Source organism: Sander lucioperca, chromosome 16, assembly GCF_008315115.2.
Source record: "Sander lucioperca isolate FBNREF2018 chromosome 16, SLUC_FBN_1.2, whole genome shotgun sequence".
In the NCBI taxonomy this organism is placed as follows: domain Eukaryota; kingdom Metazoa; phylum Chordata; class Actinopteri; order Perciformes; family Percidae; genus Sander; species Sander lucioperca.
The window spans coordinates 13,768,443-13,783,187 of NC_050188.1; the positions used below are offsets into that span (position 1 = coordinate 13,768,443).

The window sequence follows — 14,745 nt, forward strand, 5'->3', positions numbered from 1 at the left end:
TTTTGCTGTTCATGTTGTTGTTTATTGGGATCAGAGAAATGCTCACAGAGGAACTCCAGCATCGAGATTAAGGACCTTCTATTCTAATCTGTTTTACAATTTTTGAACGAGTTTACCACATATTAAAAGACAAGGACAATGACAAATGTATAGCAGGTGTGTCCTCATATAACCTCTGCATCACTGCTCTGCCAAAAACTACAAACTGACCTCCCTTAAATCTTTGACGAGACATAAAAATGGGAGACAAAAATATAACATAAGACAAAATTGAACCTTATTATACTATATTTTTGTCATCCTGGCAGATCAGAGTTGTCCAAATGATTTTCAGCATATCTCTAAATTAAGAGTACATATCATGTAAAATGTTTGAGTTACATTAAAAATACACAAAAAAAATAAGACTTGGGAATATAATATAGTTACCACTTCTCAATTTGGTGTTCTGCCTCTTAGCACCAGGGGGGCATTAAACTCTGAGGGAGGACAGCATTACTTTGTAGCAACAGAGGTCTGAATGAACCATGGCTTATTTTTTTAACAGTTCAAAAGAAAATTCTTGTTTTTACTTTTGCTTTTACTAATTTCTTGCACTTATAGCTATAAATGATCCCAATGTGTAGACCCAAAGTATGACAAAAAGCCCTTTATATTATAATGTTTTCTTACTACAAATCAACATAATGTGCAGGTTTATCTTACAGATATTCCCCAGATTGAACAGGCATGTTAAGCTGGAAACCAAAGATGAAATGTAGTGTAATTTCTTGTCATGAAAAGCCATGGTCCTTTAAGCACATTGCAACAGGGTGAATCACTCTTCACAGTGCAGATTAAACAATGGAAACAACTCCCTCATTCACAGTTAAACAGAGGAAATCCTCAAGGGGCAGTGGTTACAGACAACTAACAAGTATACCAGCATAAACTAGAAATATGCTGCGAGCACAAATATTAAAATAGCTAGTCTTTGTTCATATCTTGATAAGTGTAATGATATGCTCTGTGCATGGATTTTACCAACTATTAATTTTGAGGAAAGAAAAGACTTCTTTGTGTTGGCATGTTGGTGCATTGTACCGGCACATCCACCAGAGGGGGAAAGAGAGCCACAAACTACTGAGTTTCACTCCATGTCAAAACTCCTTTCTGCTTCATAGTGAATTTAACTTAGTAACAATAACAAAAATATCACAAGTAGCTTCTAATAGAGCCACATCAGATAATTAAAACATCACTTCTGTGCGCGAGTCACATCACATTTCATCATTAAAAGTGCCTCATCGTCTGCGCTGTGCTTCTCCCCCTGTTCATATGCAAAACAGCAGCCTGATGTTTTGCATCAGCTGCACATCAAAGTAAAATACAGACAGAAGAATGCATCCAGAAAGACACAGAGTGAGCCGCAAATGTTTTCTGATTATCAAATAAAAATCATAAAACATGGCACAAAGTAGGGTCATACAGCCAAGTTATAAAATGAGACAGAGCAGTAGAAGTACACAATGATCAGAGAGGTGAGGTCTTGACTGATTGTTGGAAACATTTTGTCCATGCAGGCCCAGAGGTGTGCTTGTTTTGTCCACCTATAAGCAGGGCTGGGGTAGAGTCAGTGGATGCGAGGCACTGGGTGCAGCAGAGTCATGTGCTCGGCGCCGTTGAAAGGCAGACGCTGAGTGCAGTAGTGATGCACCACCTCTGGGATGCTGGGGAACACGCAGCTGCTCTGGTCCAGGGTGTAGCCGCTTTCTTTGGTCTGGGCAACAATGATATGAACGCAGCCTTGGCTCGTCCTGAGTCACACAGAGGACAGGAAAGGCGAAACAAGTATTAACCAATTATACACACAAACGTGTCAAGACAGGACTTTTTTTTTTTAATTAAACATGAATTATGGATCTTATTTTGCATTATACAAGTTTAATTTTACTTACAGCATTATATTCATTAGTGTACATAGCCAAAAGTTAAACGATAAAGCTAGCATTATTCTATCTTTGTCTTATATAATGAAAAGACCAAAATCAACAACTTGTTAGTCTGTCCGTCGTTCCCAATAAAATTGCTCATGAATATATATTTTAATTTTTATAAAAGTCTAAATACTTTCCTAAAAACGCTGATGCCTGTAGTTTTTAGCAAACATTAGGAGTAAATTTGCTAGGGACTATTTTTAGCTGTGGATTACACATTTGTGCTCTTGCGACAGCAGGACAATGTTTCTGGGATTTACTCAAAATACACTACACATTAATTGTAATGATTTATTGTAACAGGTTAGCCAGTGTATAAGTGTGGCTTAGTGATGTGTGAAATGTATTGCTGGTTCTGGTCTTTTAAAGGCATTTATAGATATTATAAATATTAAATATAAATAAATATTAACGGCCTGATCCTTTACAAAGTTATGCTAAAAATAATTAATAATGAAATAAACTATGTTTCACTGCTGTTTACAACTGGACTAAATACAGTTAATCCTCATAGTTCACATTATGTGATCAGTAACATTTCAGCCATAGAGATGCCCTTTCAGGTTGCACTCACTTGAGGGCGATGGAGTACTTGCTGTTGTCCGACTCACTGTTCCTGACCAGAAAGCTGGCCTCTTTGCAGGACTGCAACTGAAACTCCGCCTCCTGACGAGTCACACAGCCATGGTACCAGCTGAGACAGAAGGTGGGAAAGAGGGAGATTACATTTCATCTGCTATTGATCAAGTCTAGAACCTCATTTCATACAAACCCCTTGGAAATGAGCAGGATTTTTACATAACACTGAAATCTATTAAAAATCTGGGAGCGAGGTTTATTGCAAGGATAAAAAACAAATGCAGACACATTATGACATACATTTGAATTGATTTTAAAATGGTTTGAGTATTACATGCATCTACAGGGAAAACCCAACATTGAGGTATAATGATGAATGATTTTGCACCACTCCCCCTCCTCACCTCTGTTTTTCCAGGGGCAGAGACGGGTCAACACAGCGGGCCTCAGTTTCAGGGTTGCTGCCAGAGGTGGTGGATGGCGACAGGGTCGGAGGAGAGGATCGCAGGATCTTCTGGGTCCAGCTTTTCTGCCTCAGATGCTGATGCTGCTGTTGTTGTGGCTGAGCTGGCGGATGTTGCGGCTGCCTGGTGAGTGTGGGGTGAGGCGTCTCATCTTTGGTTTGGCGTTCAGAGCTGTCAAACTGTGCTGAGGGAAGAAGAGAGACAAGAGAAGATATGAAGTCATGTAAAAAAACAGTGCTTGAACTGGGTGCTGAAGCCTCCTGTAAATATAGAACAAGAAGACAGCAGTTTGATGATTCATGCAAGATGTTATTCAATATGCTGTTGGTCTATGCAGCATATAAAATATAAATGTGAGAGCAGGCCTGAGTTGTTTTTTTTCCTCACAAATACACTTCATATTAATCTAAGGCAGAGAAGAGGCAGTGGGTGTATGAATTCAGCACTGTTGCACACTGTAATCAGTGATGTATTCGTTAAAAACAGTGTTGCTATAAAGATTAGGAAATTATTAACAATTTGAAAGTGCAGGAAATCCAGGTGTGCACAGAAGCAAACATTTCCTTAATGCTCAGCTTGTTCTCAGATATGCGGTGTGACAAACGTCTGATGTACCTGACAGAGTTCTAACAATATGCTCCTTCTTCCACTCCCAGGGCAGCTCGTACTCAGTGGAGGGATGAGGATCCAGCTCGGGACGTGTGACCGCCGTCTTGGCCCCCTCACCACTTCCCTCATATGGGACGTCATATATCTGTAAGGGCACAGGCTGACCTTCCTCCCCCATTCCCTCGCTCGCCTCCATCAGCCCACACACCTTCAGCAGGTCCTTGGACCCCCGACGTCTAATCTCTTGCAGATAGAAAACAAGGGATTCAAGATTAAAATCTCTTCTGAGAGCTGAGCATAGAACCACCATCAGGTAAAGAAGACTAGAGTGATGTATGACATCAACTGCAACAGCTGTTGGATACATTACATAAACGGCAAAGATCCTGGAATCAACTGTCTGAACACCAGACCAAAACCAGCCACATTATCGACTGGGAAGGTGTCAAATTCACTATTATTTACAGGGTTCAATAACCATAACAGGATACACTTCTAATGAGTCACTCATTATAAAGGGTTTATACATTGTATCTAATGGCTTTATTAATGGTTAATAAATAATTTGCTAATGCTCAATAGATTAGTTTGTTGGGTTGGGTTGCCAGGTTGTGACAAACCCATTTGCTGGTGTTTTTCCTTTTTTTGTGGCAATAATGCTGTTATGAATGTTGGTAATCCATTAATGAATGCTAAAGTTGTAAATAAATAGATTAAGATTAATTATAGATTAATTGATCAATAACACATAGTAAATTATGTATTAACTATTATTAAAGCCATTAGGTAGACCTTTTAAAGCCTTTATAAAAGGTGAATCTGCTAAGTAACTGATGTAAGCTGGCACATAGAGTGTTAATAATAACGCTGCCCTACTCTCATAGCCTTTCTTATTGAGTCACAGTGACATCAGAGTCTTGCTTACTTCCTTAGTATGATTTAAGCCTCATAAATTGACTCTGTCACATCGTCACTTCCTCTGTAGACTTCTCTGAGGAGGCCTGGAAGTAGCACATGCACGCACTGATTGAAGTTAAATCTACTAGAGCACACTGCAATAAAACATTTTCACATTCACAGCAGGCTATTGTGTAACCCTTTTAGTTATAACAATGGAGTGATGGAATGAAAGGTCAGGAGAGCATGTGATTGGACGACGGACCACCCGTCTTCCTAGATGCTGGGAAGTTTTGATAAATGGTCAGACAGGTCCAAATAGGGGGTTACACAGAGCTGTGTCCGAGAGGAGGCAGGGGGCACTGAGGGACAACTTCCTTTTTAGAGAATAGTACCAGGAAACAGAGACAGGAAAGAGGAAGCAGGGGCAGGAAACTGCACCCATTGTCTGAACGCAGCACAGTTACCATGGCAACCCCATGGGGTGCAGAGAGCACTAGGGGAGCAAGTTCATGTTCTCACTGCTCGGCCTGCAGAGACTGAACATGTGAATCCTGTCATTCACCAGGGGGCTAACACAGCTGTGTAGATTCAGTGATTCGGGGACTAAATGAAATAGCACAGCTCTTTCCTATCAGCTGACAGCTACAAGAGAAGGCAGTATACGCATATTGCTGAAAGTCTCACCAGTAATCATCTGCTGGGCATCGTAAGGCTCCATGTAACCATCGTTCTCCCCGACCCTCTCTGCCTCCCTTTGCTCTCTGGTCTTTTGAGCATCAAAGGGATCTGCGTAATCCTCAAGGATGACCTGAATCACAAAACACAGGATTTTTTTAAAGCATAATAAAATACTTAAAACTGAAAAACAACAATAAAAGTTTTCAGAATGGCACCAAATAATAGGGCTAAAAAAAACAAGGATTCCCCAACAAGGGGTACTTCTGATTGTGCTACCAGCTACGACAGGTTGACAGCTTTTACCACCTGCAGAAAAGAATCACTGTCTGGTATGAAAACATGTTGTAACCTCTTTATATACAGTCTATGGTTGTAACATTATCTACCTTTATATAATTAATAGTGTGAAATATCATCCAGTTTAAAATAGTTTTGTCTATAAAATGTCATGAAATTGTAAAAAAATCCTCACCTTTGAAAAGCTGGAACCGGCAAAAACCTTTTTTATATTTTTGAAGTTAATCAATCATCAAATAGTTGCAGATTAACTTTCGATTGACTAATCGATTACGTGGATCGGCTCTAGTTTAAAATCAGTAAGTAAATAAGTTTGACGGTGGTGTTAATGTCAGACAAAACACTAAGTGCAGTAAACTACAAGAAGGCTTCAGCTAAGAATAAATTACACCTCATCTTGTCTTAAGAGCCCACTCTCTCTCTTCACATTTATATCTCTCTGTTCACCACCTCTTTTTGGCTACACCAGTCATGCCTGACTGTCTTGTCATCTTATCAGTGCCATATCATTTCTTGTTTGTTTTACAAGCCACTGTCCAAGAGACAATGGTAGGCCATAAAATGAAGTTGTCGGCAGATGCTTGACAGGCTGAGATTCAGTGAGTTGTTAACATATTTAGTTTAGAGCGGTTTAGACTGCAACACAGATACATATTTCCTTATTCAAATCTTACAGTATGTTACACCTTCACCTCCTGTGGAAATAACGTAATGTTCTTTATGAACAGGGAAAATTAGACATATCACACACAGTAACTCCACCAATCAAACCAAGTGGCTGCTGCAAACTTTGAGATCAAAAACAGGGATTTACGCCCTTTCTGAAATATAAAACTCACATTTTATTCTTGCTCTCTTTTATGGGTCTTTTTTCTCACCGTCCCTCCGCTATCACTATCCCTGACTTCACTATCTTTCTCCCTTTTTTTTCCATAGCCAAGCTGGAGGGGAATTGGGTTAGCGCCTAAGTGTCAAATAACACGATGCTTTTGATAACATGATAGCCTTCTTCACCAGGGGGCCTGAATCTAGTGAAAGAGAGGGGTGAGGCAGAAGAAGGGGAGGGGGGTGGGAGAGAAGAGGAATACTGAGCCAGATTACATACAGGAGAGAAAGGTACGGCCTCATGTCTGACCACAGCTTTCCATTCAAGGCAAGGAAGGTGGGTGTAAAGGCGAGGGGTGGGGAGGAAGAGAAGGAGAGATAGAAAGACAGACTGAGGAGTGGACACAATGGGTATCACGGAGACAAAGGAGAGGGAGAAACTGAAACAATAATATCACTTTTCAGAGCTTGGACTGGATCCATTCTACTTCATTGTCAACAGTACTGATGACACATGTTATTTTGTAGTAGAAGTACTTAGTTACATTTCACCAGTGATGATTGCTGATGTATTAACATGTAAGAGGCTCATTTTAACTATGCTACTATTTGGTAGAGTTATTCTTAACATTATCATTCTATAAACTAGAATGCCCATGTTACATCTTAATCTAATCTAATTAGTAGCACAAAATGAAAATACTCAATATTGTCAAGTGCAGTAGGCTACTTGAGAAAATAGCCTTGTTTACTTTCTAGGAAAACAAATAACCTAAATCACACAACAGCTGTTAGTTAACCCCACATCATTTATTAAGAACGTCCCTTGTTACATCAATTAAAAAAAAACTATGCCAAGTCACCAAAATTGTTACAAATTGATCTCCACGGGCTGAGATTGCATTGGTTACTCACCGTCTCTGTTTTGCACTGGACTGGTTTCTCTGCTTCAGGTACCACTTGATTGGTGATGGTGCCGCTGTTGAAGTTGGGGCTTTTGTCCAGTTTGTCCACTCGGATCAGCCGGTTGATGTAAGCGTTGGCAGATGGAGAGCTTTTCAGAGGTCTGTGCTGCTCTTCAAACACCGGCTCCGCTTTGGAGTTCTTGCGACTTTTCCCTGACAGGAGGTTGTCCCAAACTTTTCCATCTGTCGGGGAGCTTACACTGTTTTTACTCAACTCTATGGCTGAGTTCTTTCGATTTCTTCCGGGCAGGAGAGACCCAACTCCTCCACCTCCTCCGCTTGTGTTGTCACCAGAGGAGTTTTTGCGATGGCCCGTTTTGGAGCCTGTTGTTTTGGTACCAATGCCGGCCACCAGCCCCGCTTTATTGACTCTTGGTTGTGAGCCTGATTCGGAGGCTGAGCGGATCCTGTCGGTACCATTCTTCAGATTGATGGGGAACTCCTTGAACCACTTTGCCATTATTACTCAGATTGAAACAACCTCTCTGCCTGTTTCGACACCTTTTAGCGCCATGCACCACAGGGCCCCGGGTGCGCACCTTTAGAAATCACAGTCTTTCTAACAAAAGACTTCCGTTGCTTTATTCTAGTATATAGCCTAGCATGTGTAGACTACAAAATCTCCACACCTCAGTTTAAATCATAAGTCATAAATGCTTTCAAAAGTCAATGGCTCTAGTCTTCAACCTCCAACTTTACAAAATATACAAATAAATAAATAAATAAATAAATAAAAAAGACCAACAGGCTAAATGCCTTTTTTGGCAAAAGAAAGAAAAAAAAACAATACCACTAGGCTACTTTATCCCATTTGTGATGCACCTGTTCCTTCTTCTGCTCAGAGGAAAAGTTTATTCCCTTTGGATGAAAAGATGTCTTCGGTGTGGGATGACTATAAAGAAGGCAAAATTCTTCTTGCTTCTGATTTGTGGTCCCATTCCCAGAGTGGCTTATCTGGTCTTTCACAACTTCCACTGTCGCAATGAGGCTCCTGACTGTGCCTGGAGTATAGATGGGAGGGGGTAGGCTGTATGAAGTTAAGAGGGGGAGGCAGGACCGGGTGGGCGGTGAAAAACTTTTAATTGTAAACACCATTGTAGAATATGCATTTGGGGAGTTTAGTAGGCCCTATTGTACTTTAGACTGACCTATGCCAAGGTAACCCACCAAGGATTTTGACACCTTTATTAGCCTATTATTTTGCTTTATAATTAATGTAGCCTATGTTTTAACTGTAGTATACAATAATAATAATAAAAAAATAATAATAATTATATGTGAATCAAAATGGATATTGAGAAAAAAAATGTTGATTATGCTCTGAGGCATGATTAACAGGCTAACATACTGCTAATGCTAAAGATTTTTCAGATAAAGTCTTAAATTGAACTTGACAGTTATGCTAATATTTTGATGATGGTTGTTAATTCAAGATTAATCAAAATGTCACTTGATAATGGGCTTAATTGGCTGTCTAATCAATGTCCACCCCTTCTTTAATTGTACAGGGTATCGTTGGGAAATGGTCTGTTCTGAGCTGCTCCACACATACCAGTGAAAGGTATGACACTAATACTATACATTAAAACAAATACTGTGGACGACGGTGATACGGATAGTTTTTCAAAACATAATATTCTAATTTTATATATTGTACAATACACCCTGGGTTTTAATCATTTTTGTTAAAAATGTTTTTATATTCATGAAGTATACTTTTCGACACCCCCATATTTGCCATGAGATGTAACCTTCCGTCGTGCGCGATACTCCTGCTTGTCCCTCTTTGTCCGGTGGCGATAGAAGGCCATGATAATTATGGCAAAATTTGCGTTTTTGAATGAATTATAGTTGAATGGTGGATCAACAAGCATACACCGTGCGAGGACCAGTTTGCTGGCAATGACACACCAGAGAGTTTCAATTTAAAGGACAGCAGAGCAAGCAACGGAGAAAGGGTACAGTTTGCTTCCAAGACAGTCTGCAAGATGGCTAGCTATCTTCAGTGGCATGCTAACGTTAGCTAGCAAGCTAATGTTATCATAGTAAACAACAGTTTTCAAAAGATGATCGATTTATTTATCTGATTAATGCTGTGCTAAGTGGAATTAAGTGCACATTTTCACAAGTCATTGTAGAAAGTTAAGTCACAGTTTCGGATTAATGTTCCAGTGTTGCCGCTACTGGGTGAAATCTCAACGCTGCTAGCTAACCACATTGAGTAACGTGGCTAGCTAGTTAGCCAAGGTAGTAACTAGCTTGCGTTAGCTAACTGGTCGACTTCTTTGCTGCACATCTGTAAGTGATCATTTGTATAGGGAGGGGGTGCTCTGTAACTTGCTTGTACTGGCAGTCAAGCCAGGTATCAAGCAACCAGTTTCAGTTAGTTGGAACTGGTTTGCAACAAGACGAACTTGTGCTAAATAACGTGAACCAACTCAGTTTTACCTGACGTTTTATTTGGTGACCAAATCCCGGCGTGACAGACACCGTGGCGAAAGATTTGCAGCTGTAAAGGTGTTTGCAGACCTGGGCCGGCGTTATAACATAAAATACGTGTTAGCTACTGCTGTGATGATAACCATTAATACGTTATTGACATGACCTGAAGGCAGATTTTCCACCTACTCGGCTCATAGCCTTCAAGACGTCGTCATTTTTAACTTTTTTTTTCTTGCATATGAACGGTGATATGCCACTTCACCGACAGTCATATTAGCTAATGGCTGCCGAATCGGGGAGACTACTGGCGGGACAAGGAAAACGAAGCAAAGGTAGGAATTTATTTCACCCATCTCCCAATCAGATCGGAATCATCCATTACTGCGCTGCAATGGGCTGCACTGGTGCTGTTAGCAAATCCCTTCTCGCCTCCCCCATATGTAAACTTCACGACTGTCTCCGGTGGTGGCTGTTTCTCACAGAGTGGATCTGTGAACGGGGTTCATGTCTATCTTGCTGTAAATGTACCTTCAACTCCGTTTCCTCGTTCTCATGTCTTCGTCTTTTCCTGTCTCCCTCATTGACCTTACCTCTTCTGCCTCTGTTTGCGGCCTCTCTCCCTCTCGCCTGGGTCATTTGGTCTGCCTGGGTCATTTGCGATTCAAGGCTTCATAACCTTGGTGATGATAGCGCCTGGATGTTCAGCATCTTGTCCTCATGCCAGTCTATGTCCCATCATTGAATCCATCTCAACTGTTGGACTTGAAAAAGAGGACCTAGGTCTAAAGCTGCTCTACTCTGTCACTAAGGGGTATTGGCCAATCCAAATGCGATGGTGCGGTTGATTGGTGGTGGACCAATAACATGAGACACAAAGGCCTATTGTTGTTGTGGCTAATATTATATTTCCCCATTTCCACCCCTTCCCTCCATATTTCACTATTTCAGCTTCACAGATGAAGAGCCCAGAGAAGAAGAAGGCGAGGAAATCCACCAACCAGGTAATAGTTGTTTTTAGAAATCTGATTACTTTGCAACGTAAAAGAAACATTATCTCAGTATGTGACAAGTGGACGCTAAAAAAAAAAAATTACATTAGCTGGTCTTTTAAAAGCATAAAAAAAGTGTTCTGTCATTTTTGTTTTAGGCGGCAGGGTTCTCCCACCTCACTGAGTTTGCACCCCCACCTACCCCCATGGTGGACCACCTGGTCGCCTCCAACCCCTTCGACGATGACTTCGGCCCCCCTTCCCGACCTAGTGGGACAGGTGGACCAGGTGGTGCTCCATTTCTACCCAGCCCAGGCGGAGGAGGTGGGTATGGAGGTGGAGGTAGAATGAGCGGAGGCATGGGCTTCATGGGAGGCCCAGGAGGACCAGGTGGCGGCCAACCTGGACGGAGGCCACCATTTGGCCCTCCATCCAACGCTGGACCTCACCACCAGCTCGGCTTTGGAGGAATGCCTGGCTTTGGAGGTGGTGGTGGGGGCGGTAGTGGGGGAGGAGGAGGAGGGGGAGGATTCCCCCCTGGTGGCCCTTCTCAGTTCAATATGCCACCAAACTTCAGTCCACCCATGCACCCCGGGCCAGGATTCAATCCCATGTTGTCTCCAGGGGCTATGGGAGGTCCCGGGGGAGGAGGGCCACCACACCCTCGGTTTGGCATGCCTCCACAGCAGCAGCACGGACAGGGTGGACACCCATTCAACAGCCCACCATTACCTGGTGGTGGAGGCCCAAGAGGGCCCCCACATGGCCCCTTGCCTCCCATGGGTGGAGGCATGGGTCCTGGGATGAACATGATGGGTGGCATGGGTGGTGGCCCTGGAGGCAACATGGTGGGAGGGTTACCAGGTATGCCCCCTCAAGGACAGTTCCCTCCCTCACAGGATGGCCCCTACCCTGGCCCCAGTCCGCCAGGGCCCGGCAACGAGGATGGAAAAAACTTTGGTGGAGGAGGGGCTCCGTCTGGGCAGCAGCAGCAACAGCTTAACCTAAATCCCAACGGCCCCCCTCCTAATAATACCACACCTGGCCCTCCTCCTAACTCTGGCCCACCACAGCCAGGAGGGGGCTTCCCTGGCCACCCTGACGTCCAGCAGACCAACGCCAATACACCTGGTCAGCCTCCCTCAGCACCGCCACAGCCTAACACCAACTCTTCTCCTACTGGTCCCCTGAATGGATCAGGCCAGCCTCAGCATCCACCACCCAGTCAGCTACAACCCCCCAGCAATGCAAACACCCCCAACTCTAACAACTCTACCCAGCAGCAACAATCCACTCCACCTAACTCTGCCCCTGGCTCCACCCCGTACAACCAGCAGAACAACACTCCTGGTGCTGGTGGTCCCATGCCAAATGCAGCCCCCAATTCAGGTCAGAACAGCATGACCAACAACAATGGAAGCAACACTCCTGGCAGCAACCCCAATCCCCCCTCTAACTCCACTTCGACCCCAAACACCCAGTCTCCCCTGCCCCCTGGCCCTGCTGCCCCGTCGACTGGGCCTGGAAAACTCTGTGGCCCTGGGATGGTCTTCCCTTGTGGCCTTTGTACGGCAGAGGTGCATGACGATCAGGATGCCATCCTGTGCGAGGCGTCGTGCCAACGCTGGTTCCACCGTGACTGCACAGGCCTGACAGAGCCTGCGTACGGGCTGCTGACTCGAGAGAGCGCTGCTGTTTGGGCCTGTGACTTCTGCATCAAGACCAAGGACATCCAAGCTGTGTTTGTGCGCCAGGGATTAGGCCAGCTGGTGGCAGCTAATGAGAGTTGAGAAGTGGATGAGAAAGGAGCAGTGTGGAGGTGCATCACATAAGGACAAATGGAGACATTCTTTGCTTTGATCTAACTGATGACCTGTGTGTCATGTCAGCTACTTGCCCAACTTTCTCTTGACTAGCCCTTTACTTGTTCACTACACAGAGAAACACCCTCATTGACATTCATGCTTATATATAGCACTTTGAGTGACTCTTGGTAAATGATTTTTCCCCTTAAAGGAGTTAGATCATGATGAATGTTAAACTACACAGTCCTTCAGACATCTAGCCTGCCAACCAGCAAAGCACTGACACCAACACACTACCTCACAAATTTTGTGACTGACTGGCATGGACGCTCCCGCACTGACTGACTGTGATTGACTCGCCACACTCATGCACCACATGGGTATGATGATATTTCAAACACACAAACCCACGTTAGGCGGAGAAAGTAATGTGGAAATATTCCCCTACTGTGTATTGACACAATGACTGGAAGCGTCAGCGTTATTCTCTGATTTTTGCGGCTTTAAAGTACAACAGACATAATATCAAATCTTTAAAATTGAAAAAAGTAATTGAATGATCTTAAAGGGACTTGGGTTTCATTATTGAATTGATTCACAGCTCTTTTTTTTTTGCCATCAAAATGCTTTATTCTAGCGCTGCCCTGTCACATTGTTAGCCTTTTTACTGCAAGCAAGTGAACGAAGATGGAAAATTATATCAGTGTATTGCAGTGTAAAATCTCTAAAATCAAGTGTTTTGTGACACACATTATTGGGGAAAAAAAAAAAATAGTTAGTTCCTGCACACATGCATACATACAGACTTGTACTTCTTGTATCTGTCGTTTTGTACCCAGTGCTGATTAATCCAAAGGAGACCCCAGCCGAGATTTCATCCACACTTCACATAGAGGATTTTACCACGAAATAGTTGTAAATATTAGGACAAAACATTAGTCCAGAACGCCCATCAGTTGTGAACATGCCACCAAGTTGAACAATGAACAAATAATGAGTTGAACTTATGTGTTTTTGTTGTATACAGTATGACGTTTTGGTTTTTATACAGTACATTCGAGTCAACCATTTCTGTTTATCTCTGCAGTACACATGGATTGTGAAATAAGTGCTTTTGGATGGTGTTGGCATAGCAAGTAGTGACATCATGTCATATCAGATGTGCATTGTCCTTTTTTAAAAAAAAAAAAAAAAAAAAAAGAAGAAAAAGAGTGGGGGGGGGGTGCATGTGAACCAATGCAGTAACTGTCTGATCTGTTTATGTTTATATTCTGGCCTCTGCGCTGCAAGAACCCTTGAAGTAGACCAAATAACTTAAGAGCGAACAAAACCCATTTTTCACATTTCTGTCACGGTATAAGGTGTTTATAACTATTCTTCCTTTTCTCTGTCCTTATTTTTCTTTAGTCAATGTCCAAGTTGCCTTTCTTTTCTTGCTCTCTCAGCTGTTCCTTTTTGTTTTGTATTGTTATTTTTGCTGCGATCTTGCTATGCTCTGGTGCCTCCTGGTGGGACCTGGAGGAACCAGTCAGTCCCACACCAGGTGGGGAAAGGAAAGGTACTGAACTCTGAAGTAAAGACAGATTTTTTTTTTTTGTACTTGTCCATGTCTGTTTTTATTTACTTTTCTTTTTTATTTGTTTGCTAATTGTTGTATTAAAATGAGGGTTGTAAAACCCGTATGAAACTGATAATGTAATTTCTTTGCCATAATGCTCAGAGTTACAGCTAGATACCTTTTTATTATCTGTGTTTACGGTTTAATTTTTCCTTGGTCATCAGGGATTTGCTTTAAGGTTTTCTTCTCGTTTCATTGTGAAATTCATTTGAAATTGGATTGATGAATAATGTCCTAATAATTTCCTAAGAAGTTTCCTGGAGAAAAAAAACTAATTTGGTACCAATTATAAGTAAAATGGAGAACATTCAATTGGTACACTTCAAATTGATTCCAATGAAATGCTAAAATAGCATAACAAAGAGAATTTTAGTCAGGGCACAGCTGGCCAGTTGCACATTCAAAAATAGACAATTTGCGTTGAGGGAAACAAACAGTTTGACAAAGATTAATTGATTATGATAAAGCATTATTTACTTGGGTTTAAATTGAGTTCTTTCAAAGAAATGCCTGTCTCTTTTGCCTATACTTGGTACCAAATTAGCTCTTTTCAGAAAACGTCAGTAAATGAGTAGATTATTTGGATAGTTAATTAAAT

At 42.3% G+C, this 14,745-nt stretch overlaps 2 protein-coding genes across 4 annotated transcripts; one reads left to right on the top strand and one right to left on the bottom strand.

The window, feature by feature from the left end:
- Positions 1-8,302, bottom strand: LOC116047329 (SH2 domain-containing adapter protein E). The gene is made up of 6 exons (XM_031296065.2): positions 7,244-8,302; positions 5,213-5,336; positions 3,635-3,871; positions 2,960-3,203; positions 2,551-2,670; positions 1-1,796 (listed from the first exon to the last, which is right to left on the bottom strand). The coding sequence occupies exons 1-6, from the start codon at positions 7,751-7,753 to the stop codon at positions 1,613-1,615; spliced, it is 1,419 nt and encodes a 472-aa protein (XP_031151925.1). The 5' UTR covers positions 7,754-8,302; the 3' UTR covers positions 1-1,612.
- A 738-nt stretch (positions 8,303-9,040) lies between these two features.
- pygo2 (pygopus homolog 2 (Drosophila)) lies at positions 9,041-14,220 on the top strand. Of its 3 annotated transcripts, XM_031296072.2 has the most exons (4): positions 9,041-9,251; positions 10,004-10,067; positions 10,684-10,736; positions 10,883-14,220. In XM_031296072.2, the coding sequence occupies exons 2-4, from the start codon at positions 10,016-10,018 to the stop codon at positions 12,512-12,514; spliced, it is 1,737 nt and encodes a 578-aa protein (XP_031151932.1). In that variant the 5' UTR covers positions 9,041-9,251; positions 10,004-10,015; the 3' UTR covers positions 12,515-14,220. The 3 variants fall into 3 exon arrangements, with proteins under 3 accessions (XP_031151932.1, XP_031151931.1, XP_031151933.1); XM_031296071.2 differs by having other exon boundaries at positions 9,041-10,067; XM_031296073.2 differs by lacking the exon at positions 10,004-10,067.
- The last annotated feature ends 525 nt before the right edge of the window (positions 14,221-14,745 follow it).

Coding starts and splice junctions, on each gene's coding strand:
- LOC116047329 (XM_031296065.2), bottom strand. CDS start 7,753: ATGGCAAAGTGGTTCAAGGAGTTCCCCATCAATCTGAAGAATGGTACC. Junction 3,204..3,634: donor TATTGTTAGAACTCTGTCAG/GTACATCAGACG, acceptor TTCTTCCCTCAG/CACAGTTTGACAGCTCTGAA. Junction 1,797..2,550: donor AAGTACTCCATCGCCCTCAA/GTGAGTGCAACC, acceptor TGTGTGACTCAG/GACGAGCCAAGGCTGCGTTC.
- pygo2 (XM_031296071.2), top strand. CDS start 10,016: ATGGCTGCCGAATCGGGGAGACTACTGGCGGGACAAGGAAAACGAAGC. Junction 10,068..10,683: donor ACAAGGAAAACGAAGCAAAG/GTAGGAATTTAT, acceptor TCACTATTTCAG/CTTCACAGATGAAGAGCCCA. Junction 10,737..10,882: donor CGAGGAAATCCACCAACCAG/GTAATAGTTGTT, acceptor TTTTTGTTTTAG/GCGGCAGGGTTCTCCCACCT.